General features: G+C 35.9%; 1 protein-coding gene across 8 annotated transcripts in view; it reads left to right on the forward strand.

The window, feature by feature from the left end:
* The window catches only part of sdccag8 (SHH signaling and ciliogenesis regulator sdccag8), a 69996-nt gene that overhangs the window by 25689 nt on the left and 32475 nt on the right, over positions 1–11832 (forward strand). For 4 of the 8 annotated variants that reach the window (XM_083539975.1, XM_083539974.1, XM_083539973.1 and 1 more), the window contains exons 15-16: positions 1149–1257; positions 6025–6156. In XM_083539975.1, coding sequence (XP_083396101.1) covers positions 1149–1257; positions 6025–6156 — 241 coding nt within the window. Of the gene's footprint in view, positions 1–1148; positions 1258–6024; positions 6157–6761; positions 7034–7112; positions 7861–10157; positions 10304–11832 lie in introns of those variants that run through there. The other 4 variants (XR_014533276.1, XR_014533277.1, XM_083539976.1 and 1 more) reach the window with 4 other exon arrangements.

Raw genomic sequence — 11832 nt, forward strand, 5'->3', positions numbered from 1 at the left:
GTTACGGTTAAATCCTCACACACATTGTTAACCACCTTAATAAGATCGGTGCATATAGTATATTTGAGCCTCAAATCAAATTACTAACACTTTATAGTAATAGACCTTCCTCTAAAACCTACTTTTAAATGCAGTGCATCTTTTTTTTTTTATTTATTTATTTATTTTTTTTTATAGAAACTTGTAAATTCTGTTCCGAAAGCATCCGATACAATTGTCTGCATTAAACTTTATGGGAAAAATTTGAGGAAGAACCACATATTGTTGGAAAAGTCAGGTGTCCCAATATTTCTGTCCATATATTGTATGTGTTTATATGTAATGATACGGTGTTCAAATGTAAAAGTATATTCATTATACAGAGAAGTATGTAGTATGTAGTAATTAGACAGTAATTTACTAAGAGACAAGGTTGAGAATGAGATATGAGGCGAATACCATAGTTCCTGGACATGAACCTGACCATGTTTTTATTTTTCTCAGAGTAAAAGTGCTGTTTTCTGTCCTGACATTATGTTGTAAATGGTAACAGTCAGTGAAGTGTTTGTGTGCGAGCCTTTCATAAGTCAGAGGCCTAATACCTGCACAGCAAACACTGCAATCCTATAGAGGACAATGAGTGAATAATGTAATAATATAAAGCTTCTGGCAATTTTTAATTTCTTTCTGACTGCCACGTCATACTTTAAACCATTACAAGTTGTGAAACATCAGTAAAGCAACCATGAATTATTTATTATTTATTTTTTTTAAGTCAATGAGACAAGAAATGCCTGCAACTGGTGATTGAATTGTGCTGTTATAGAATATAAATGAACAGCTTCTGGCCAATCAGATTCCACAGCGATGTGGTGTTTTTGGTGATTGATTTATCACAAATACCTCAGGAATGTTGGTGTCATTTGTGACCTCTTAAAAATTTTGAGCACTTCTCAAATTATATAGATTATTGATCAAATGTTTAAAAATGTATAGATTTCCATCCTTCAAAAAGATTTTTTTTCAGAGGACATATCATATATATCACATCACATCACAGCCAACACGCACATAGTATTGGTTTCTAAATAAATGATTTGTGTTTATAATCAAGGTTAATGAGTTTGTTGTTGTTTATGGTATTCATTTGCTCTGTCGTCGTGCCACAGTTGCAGACATGGATGCCTTGCTGAGTTTGCAGAATGGCCTCATCGGGAAGCTGAAGGACGAGTGTCATACTCTTTGTTCGAAAATGGAAGAACTGACCCAGTTAAACAGGCGAGTAGTGCTTAATATTTTCTTAATTCTAAATGTGCTGATTTGCAACACACGTACGTCTGAGGCTGTATATGTTCCTCCATGAGGATGTTTATTTTGTCAAAGACCTATTGAGCTGAAGGTCTGTGTTAAAATATTGTATAACATGCGGCTCTGTCCCTGTTAGGGATGATCTGATATTCTGGGCTAAGTTTCAAGGTTTATTTGTCACATGTAAACAGTGCACGTGGAAACCATCCAGAACCAGGGTTAATGAAATACTCCATCATAACTCTCTCTCTCTCTCTCTCTCTCTCTCTCTCCCTCCCTCTCTCTCTCTCTCTCTCTCTCTCTCTCTCTCTCTCTCTCTCTCTCTCTCTCTCTCTCTCTCTCTCTCTCTCTCTCTCTCTCTCTCTCTCTCTCTCTATATATATATATATATATATATATATATATATATATATATATATATATATATATACTGTATATATATCATTTCTATCCAATCAGACTGACTGGTTGCTCATATCAATCATTTGCTAATACTAAATCCTCTCAATGTTTGCCAGATTAGTGACTTCATTTCCTATTTACAGTACAATTACGCTGATTCTATGGCATGGCTTCACACCACATGACAAAATACGAGGGTGATATATAGTGCAGAGCGGCACACAGTGTTATGCAGAGCGTCGCATCCTGTCCATGCTCATGTCCCGGTCAGGGATCTGTTGCTGTACGCTGGCACATGACAGTCTGTCCTGGGTCCTGGCTCTGTTCTGCGCCTATCACATGCGCCTCTCACCTCAGGCCTCTGGGGTAGTCAGCTGTTAAAACAGCGTAAAGCGCATTACTCACATTGCAGCCTGCAATCTGCCACGGTCAGCCATCCCAGCTTGGAAAGGTACACACAGCTTCTGCCCTGCTTTCTTTCTTCCCCATCCCCTTTTTTCTCTCTAAAAAACAAAAACAAAAAAAAAACCATAGAGATACGCACACCGATTTGTGCTATTTTGTTTCACGTTATTATGAATTTATTCTTTTAATAAGGTGTTATACTAAGTGCACAGTGCACAGCATAGGTCCAGCCAGGCCAACTTTATGGTTGACGAGGTGATGGAGGATAACATGCTCACTGCAAGTGAAATGGAATCCTTGAAGGTCAAAAAATAAAATATCATAAAATACATTTTGGTAACTTACTCTGTTGTTCAGTACCTCTATTTGTTTTACTATTACAGCTTTTGTAGCAGATCCTCTGTGCAGCATGTTGCAGTCAATTATATGCATTTATGTAAATGAATGTATGTACCTAAAGGCAACTCATTGAGAACTGGAAGTTTACAAAAATAATACAAAATTATCCAATTAATTTAGCTTTCCTGGTCTGATTAGTGAAGTGCCCCCATTATTTATTTTAAAATAAAAAGAAAGAAATAACACTGAAACTATAACGAGGTAATTCTCCACTTTAAGTTTAAAACAAGTGCCTCAATTCAGTATGTGACTTTTGTCAGGGATGGAACATAATCAGTTTAGATTTATTTAACTTGTTTATGGCCATGATTCTGTTATCAGTGGCATTTAAATGGTGACCATTGTTAAAACTGTAAATTGGACATTGTTCCAAAATATAGGAAGATTGATATTATATATATATATATATATATATATATATATATATATATATATATATATATATATATATATATATATATATATATATATATATATATATATATATATATATATGTGTGTGTGTGTAATTTTGTTTATTTATTTATTTATTTATTTATTTATTTACGCACAAAATTTATCATTATTTATAAATCATCCTCTACATGATTATTGTCTCTCCCAACTCTGGCTTCCAGTTTGGCAGCAGTGTTCTGTGTGACATGGTCACCATGTTTCCTGTTAACATCCATGGCAACATTGTGACAGCTTCTTGACCCAGCCATGAGTACGATTTTAAATATTTGGGAAGACATTTCTGTGATTAAATATATAGTTTGAAAAATATGCATACTGCGAATAAACATAAATGAACTTTAAAAAAGGTATTGAATGAATTAATTCGGTGATTAAAAATCATTCATAAAATATAATGTGAACAGAATGTGTTCATAAATACTGACACACCAAAACCAATAGTCATTTAATTAATTACAGCTGAGTCATTGAATTTCTCTAACAAACCTCACTCATTTATTCACTTAATATAAAAGTAAATATAGACATTCAAATAATTATGATCTAGAAAGTAACTAGAAAATCTACTGTAGCGCTCAATATAATGCTTAGGTATGTAGGGGTTTTCTTTTGAGTCTGGATTCTATTAAGTTTTTTTCTTCATATTGTTTCATAGAGTTATCTGCGAATGAACTTATAGTGCCTAATTTATGAATTTAAAATGTATATTCTCAATATATTATTTCTGTAAAGCTCATTTGTGAGTTTTTGCACAGAGTTTGAAATCTAATATCAGACAGGATTGGTGGAAATAATTGAAGAAACCCAAATAATGTATATTATATTGACAAAAGTACTGCTTTTCCAGTCAAATGTGGTTCTTCTCCATCTGTTATCCCAAAGTTGGAAGCACACGATTATATCTCATGTCTCTGGATGCAGAAGCATTAAAATTTCCCTTCACTTGAACTAGGATACCCAAACCTGTTTCAGCACAATAGTGCGCCTGTGTACACGGTCAACTCTAAGAGAATTCGGTTTATATGGTTTGGGATTTGATTGAAGATCTTGAGTGAGCTGCTATGGAGCTCTGACCACAGCAGAGAAATACAGTTAAGCATCTACCAGAAGTGCAAATAGTAGCAATTAACAAGTGTGGATAAATATGGAAATATATGTACTTGTAATATATTTATATGTAGGTATATGTGCTGCAAATAAATATAGAGGCTATAGCTGTGAAAAATGTGCAGGGCCTGGTGATAAAGTATACTAAAAAATAAATAGAAACATTTATACGAACATATACAAAGTGTTTGCAGTGTTACCTAGTGAAACATCAACTGACTTTACTAACACCCTTTTACCTGAATGAGTTCAAATCTTTTCCCAGATGTGTAGATGTTATAATAACAGCAAATGGAGACTAAATGTGGAATGGGATGTTCAAAAGCACACATGGATCTAATGGTCAGGTGTCCACAAACATTGTCCAATTAACTTTTTTCTTTTCCAGGCAAAAGAAATCACATTATGTGGTGAATTTGTTCTAGAAATTAACAGTTATTAAAATACCCAGGACGGTCCAATTACTAGCATTTAACTACTGTAATATTTAATAAGTAGCCCCTTTATAAGCCATTGGTGTAAAGATTAGCAGCATGCCTGTGTTCACCAACCTTAAAAAAATGAATCAAAGGCGAATCAAAATATCAAATGAATCAAAATATTACTATATACTGTATATGTATACAAATATTATAATATAAGAACAATTTTAAATATTTCCAGCGCACTATATTCCTAGCAGAACAAAAAGAACAATTGTATATGTTCCAATAGCAAATAGGTTGTAAATAGCTATACTATAAAACTGAAGAATAGGTAGTGGAAAATCTCTATAAATGATTATGCATAATGCCCTTAATCTAATTAAGTATATATGATTATTTGCTTATTATTTGGATAATCTTATAATAACTGCCAATTAATGTTTGGAATGTGGTATTGTGCAGTCGGTGATGCAGGGACCAACGACCAGCCATCCCTATCTGTTCATCAGAATACAGGTAGATTGTTGTCATCTTGTAGGGTTGTAGTTCGTCCATTAACTGTTTTTTACACCGCTGTGTTAAAAATCACAATCCACCAATCTCAATATCCAAGTTCTAATATTTTCTAGCCTATTTGACTGCTAACTTGAATTGTATTTGTTTAATGCACCCTTTAATAACACCAAAATGAGTACGTCAGTAACAGATGTGAGATCTGTCTGTGGAAAACTTATGACTAAAAGCTTTGTGTCTGTAAGAAAGTTTCCTTATAAGCATTTAAATACTAATAACCTTAAGGACCCCCGCTGTAATATAGAGGCTCGTATGACTGGTCAGGTCACAAGGTTCTAGTGGTTGTCTCGGTTTTTTTGTTCGACTGATATTTATTATTTCTAGAACTGTCTTTTAGCCAACATGATTTATGGCATTTAAAGCTGACTGTACAAAATAGACTTAACAAAACCTATTTCCCAAAGCACTTGGACAGAGCAATTGAAACCTAGCTTTATCACCAATTAACTGTTACCATCCATTGGCGTTTATCAGCATTTACCCAGTGCTGAAATAATGTTGTGCGTCTTCCATTTTTCAGTTTCCTTGGCAGTTATTTTGCATTGTGTATCTCTCTCCCTCTCTCTCTCTCTCTCTCTCTCTCTCTCTCTCTCTCTCTCACTCTCTCTCTCCCTCTCTCTCTCGCTCTCACTCTTTTTTTTTTTTTTTTTTTTGCACATTAATGGTTTTCGACCCAAATGTAAAATTAAAACGTTCTCTTCCTGCCAAATGTAATATACTGGCGAAATGCTCAAGAGCTCTAAATAGCAATTCAGTTTGCTACAACTCTCTCGCTGGTCAACAAAATTAATTTGAATGAAGCTATCGCAACGTGACCCTTTTTATTTTTAATGTGAGCATGTCTAACAGAATTCCTGAGTATGTTCTTTCTCAAGAAGTAATGTGCGTGTGTCTGTGTTTGTGTGTGTGTGTGTGTGTGTGTGTTGGTTGCTGGTATTGTGTTGGTCATGTGCTGGCTGTGGGTGTACAGGGCCGAGGTGGAACAGCTTTCTTTAGAGAAGGAGAACCTGCAGGAGAGCATAGAGAGGCTTCGAGGTCGCTGTCATGAGATGGAGGAACAGTGTGTACAGCATGGGAGAATGCACCAGCGCATGAAACACAGGTACACGCACACGAACACACACACATACAAAGTAACAGCAGTCACCTATTTTCAAAAGCTCTGGGCATGTGTGTATTTTAGTCCAAGAAAGAAAAGAGGTCAATACTAAAAATGAGCCCTTTCAGTCCATTGTTTTAAGCTAATCACAGTGTTTTTGCTTCAAAATCGATTGTTATCATTCAGAATATGACAGAAATATTTTGGGCCTTAAAACGAAGGAAAAAAATACACATAAAGTGTGCAAATGGATTTTGGGTCAGTGAGCACACTAGGAATTTCTTTATCTATGACATAAAACCTGAAGATAAACCTGGACATAAAAATTCTCATACTTTAAACAGCAGGTCCCACATATTTGTCATTTTTGGTCACAACTCGTAAGAAATAAAATGTGTGCATAGAACTAGGTCCTAAAAGGCAAAAAGAAACCCTACACCAATCTGTTCGTAAATTCTGAAATTTTTTAAGGTAGAACACAAAACCCCTTTGACATATCACCAATCCTTTATATACACATCGCTTTAGACCATGAAGGGTTTGTCATAGCCTTATTGACCATGGTACAGCGACAGCAGTATACAGCAGTGTGTGTGCGTGTCACACAGAGGGTCCGTGTTTTGAGCTCCACGTGGCTTTAGGGGCGCCTGGCACACGGCCCAAGTCAGCGCGTGGGCGAGAGAACGAGTGTGGGTGTATCTGCAGCAGCTCCAGCCCGAGCCGAGCTTCTGCTGGGAGCACAACATCCGTCTGCTCACAGCACTACCCTCCATATTGTTCAACACCCACTGCCTTAACCCAGCAGCCAGCCAAACAGGAACAAAATAAACAGATAGAGAAAACGAAGAAAGGGAGATGGGAAAAACAAGATTATAGATATTCACACCTGTTTCACATAAATATTCTAGGTTGGATTATAAATAAATTACCTTGACGGTGTTCGCACATGTTTTTTAAAGGAGCATGGTGAGTGAAATGGCGTTGTACCGAGCTGTAAGTAAAACACAACTGAAAAACATTTTTCAGTCTTGCACAAGAAATGTCCCCTTTATTTGAATAATCAGCATTTTTTTATTACTTGCCTTTAAATATAGCAAAATAGATTTTAAGCAGGAAATATTTCATTTGTGCATTTTTGACATGCTCACCCACTTTTCCCTTTTACGATGTGGAAAATGAATACGGAATAATAAAAATGAATGCGAAATAATCTTTGTTTAGGTTAGAGAGTAAACATAAAAACAGGATTTAAATAAATTGCCAAGAAAAAAGATGAAGAAATTACAATTTTCAGATTTTTAGGATTGACTTAATTATTTTAAATATGTGCCTATGAAGGCAAATTAAAATTTTTAAAAAAAAACTTAATTGTGCTCTGAATGTGACCACCAGAGGGCAGGGTCAATATTTAGAGCGACTCGATGTATTTATTTATTTATTTATTTCTTGGGAGTTGGATTTAAACATCCTCCCATCGTTTAATACACAGTGTGTCAGTTATATTAGCTTCAGAGGTTAACGAGAATCGTTTTTTATTGCCACTCATTATAGCACGTTGTCATTGCCGATATCCCATCTGATCACGTTTTTCCCACAAATTCGTTTTCACACTGAGAGCTGAATCTAGATGCTTTCAAAATATAAACTTGAATAAAAAAAAAAAACCCAAATAGAACGATGAAAATGCTTATTAAAAAAAAAAAAAAAAAAAACATGATCCAATGATGAAATTTAAGCAATTGTGTTGTAATACTATTATATCATAAATACATATATTTTTTTTTTTTTTATGAAGCTGTCTTTACTGACTATAGTTGAAGTGCTACATGCAGAAAACTTTATAAATATACATAAATAATTGACATGTATCACTCTTTGGGTGTTTGAACATGACTAACGCAAATAGATTTACATTATAAGACCTTTTAAGAGTAGCTTGAGTGCCAACAATTTATATATTTAAAATAAAATATTGAAAGTATATTTTAATATTAAAAAATTCGGTATCATGCTATTTTAATTATTATATATATATATATATATATATAGATATAGATATAGATATATATATAGATATATATATATATAGATATATAGATATAGATATAGATATATATATAGATATATATATATATATATATATATAGATATAGATATATATAGATATAGATATATATAGATATATATATATATAGATATATAGATATAGATAAATATAGATATATAGATATATATTTTTATATGTATAAATCTGTAGTTATAGTAGTCTAAATCAACTCGCGTTGCCCCGGAGCATCGCCAAAATCCTCAGACACCGATGCTCTAAGTAGGAAATTTCATCCCATGTGTAGAAGTCAAACTGAGGGCCTTGTGAATGAGAGGTCTGGTGCTACATGCGTGTTCGGCACAACGGGTGTTTCTTCTCTGTAGGATACTTCTCCCTGCTGCCCGTGGGTTAAGGTGTTCGTGTTAATAAGCTGGTGCAAATGGCATCGGCATACATGCAAATAGCCAGGGCCCCACCTCAGATATTCTTGATCGGGCTCGCAATCTGTGCTGCGAAGAGCCGCAACAGCGTGGCACGCATGCAGCATTTGGAAAATCAGCTTGATTTATTTTTACCATTTGAGAGCCAATGCCAAGCAACACAGGGGTTTTCAGCACACAATGTTTCACTCCTGCACATTATTTATTAATTTATTATTCTTTTTTTTTTTTTCGCATGGTATTAACATATTTTTTTGCCCAGAGATTGGGGTGAGATATCATGAGAAACCCAGCCAGTGAAATATGAATGAATTGGTGTGTTGGCTAGAGATTTTATTATTATTTTTTTTTTCTTCACTGTAATTTAGGCACATATGCATTTGAAACGCTATTTATTTCTTAAATGCATTCGGAGCACTGAGTTCACTGTCCTGTCTGATGGCTGGGATTTTTCGAGTAGAAAACCGTCGTCACCATCTGAATCAAAACAGATATATATCACAGCAGCCAGGACTGAACCATTGCTATAATTATATTATAATAATTATCACCCTTTTTTTCAGGATTATTAGTAATGTGTAGGGAAAAAAATTATTCTGTTTTATAGAATATTTACATAAATACACTACAACAGCAAACAATAATGACAGATGGTTATGGTGGTTGTAAGTGTGCAATTGTGTAATCATTATATTCAGGTTATTTTTCAACAGCACTAAAGTATTTCTGGAAAAAAAAAAAAAAAAAACGCTTTTATAATTATTATTTTCCTTTTTTTTCCCCCCATGTCAAAACACTGCATATTTTTTAAGTGGTCAGATTAGTTATTTATCGCCATATTTTGTTTGTTTGTGATTTGATAATTTGCATGTTATTTTTATTATATATTATATTAATATGAATGCATTAATACATTTATACATTTTAAATTTATTTTCACTTTAACATGAAGAAAGCTACTAAAGTAAGTCCATTTTAGCAAGTTGATGATTTCAAAAGAAAATGATTATATTTTTTTTTTAATAGGCTTATAAATATAACGTTAAGCCTTAGACTAATAAAGTGTCTTTATGCGAACTGTGAAGAAATAAACAGGATTCTGAAAAGACGAGAAGCGATCAGGTTTTTGGCAGTTTACCATTTCGCGTATCTCTCCTGTGTAGGTTTCGATCCCAGTGCAAGTAAAAGTCACAGTCCACCATCACACATGCACTCACACAAACTACATCTGCTAGCATGCTCCTTCACCAATTATCACCCTGCCTCATCAATGTACCGTATACATATACACACACACACACACATACACACAAACCCATTCTCACAGACGCATACACAGTGTGTATAAGCAGTAATGTATACGCAGATGTGTGGCCTAAATCTACAGGCTTCTGCCAGCCATATGGTGACATAAAGAAAGATGGTTAAGTCGTCTGGATGTGCATCGAGTGCAGCTAGGATCGAGGGCCGTGTGTGTGTGTGTGTGTGTGTGTGTGTGTGTGTGTGTGTGTGTGTAGCACTCCTCAGTAGACTAAAGGAGACGGTGTAAGGAAACAAATGGGCCAGGAACAGCCGCGCTGCTGCCGGGGAGATGACTGAGCCCCGGGCGAGAGCTGCTTCATCTGGTTCCCTGCCACCCCCCTTTTACCCTCTTACAGCAAATGTGCGTGTGCATGAGTGTGTGTGTGTGTGTGTGTGTGTGTGTGTGTGTGTGTGTGTGTGTGTGTGTGTGTGTGTGTAAGAAAAAAAGAGGATTCGCGTGCGCACACAAACACACACATGCACATAACTGCTCTGCTAACATTCCGCCAAGAGCAAGAAGGCTCAGTAAACTTTTCACTTGCAAATGAAGTTGGCACAGAGAGGATAAGATGCAGCATGTGTGATGTGGCTTATACTTGTCAGTGATTATTTAGCATCCTTCTGTATGATGTTTGTGGTCTTAACTGTGTAAAATCTTTTTATGCTAATGAATGCGTTCTGGCTGAAGATTGCTCCGAAAAGGCGTACAAAAACATCTCCACCTTTTCGTGACAAAAACGCTTGGACGAATAAACCTTTCAGTGATTTCTTTTTTTTTGTTTTTTTTTTTTTGTGCGTAGCTTTTAAGTATCTGACAAGTGTATATATATATTTTTTCCCTGCTATCTTAATTGGATAACTTGATCATGTTGTTTTTTTGGGTTTTTTTTGGCCGTGCACATATTAGAGCTGCTCAGAAGCAAGACTGCAGAATGTGCTCTACATAGCTTTCCTATTGTGTTTTAGATTTAAATAGGAAATAAATGAATCATAAATAAATATAAGATAATATTAATAATTAACATGATATAAAAATATACTGGTTGTATTATAAACTCTATCGAAATGATTCTTCCTGCCATGGATTCTGACATAATGCCTTTACACATAAGGCTCACCTTCAAGCGAGATTCACCCTGTGAATGCATTTGTTATACCAAACTTCATTACGTGGCAACACTCCGGCATATGTGAGCAAATCTTTAAGAATTTAGCAAACCCTGCGCCTACCCCTTAATCCCCTCACTCTCACTCAGCACTTGGCTTTACAGATTGTATTTTCAATGACAGGTGGTGTAAAACTTCAACTTTCTTTGGTCTGCCATTAAGAAAAAAGTGCCCGGTTGCAGATCTTGGTAGCGCAGCTAGGGGGCAGCGGTGTGCCTCTCCACCCTCCTCCCACATCTCAGCCCCTCCATGACCAGCTGTCCCATGATGCCCACGGCGCCGTGGCCTGCTGGAGGAGAGGTGTGGAGATCTGGCTCGGCTCGTGTACCGAGCGCATCCCAAGGCAAGCTGTAAAATGTTCCACAGCACATCCATGCGCTTCTCGTCTAGCACGAGGGTCTTGTTTATGACACCAAAAAGTGCTCGCTGTGCTCCTTTTAAAAGGCCCTCGGTGCAGACTTTGAGGAAAAGAACAGCTGACTGTGGTTAAATGGTTTGAGGTGCTGAGGTGCAGGTGGTGGCGAATATGCAGTTGCATACATGCACACAGAGCACTGCTGCTGAACGGAAACGAGCTTTTTAGACGCAGGATGTGGCGGGAGCTACACAGGTGATGGCCCATACCGCGAGTAAACGTTTGCCTGTTCAGAGCTCAGCAGAACTAAATATGGATGAAAATATATTATTAATATGAATAATTATGCCATTATTTTGTGTAAGGGA

The sequence above is a fragment of the Silurus aristotelis genome (genome assembly GCF_946808225.1).
Source record: "Silurus aristotelis genome assembly, chromosome: 4".
NCBI lineage: Eukaryota > Metazoa > Chordata > Actinopteri > Siluriformes > Siluridae > Silurus > Silurus aristotelis.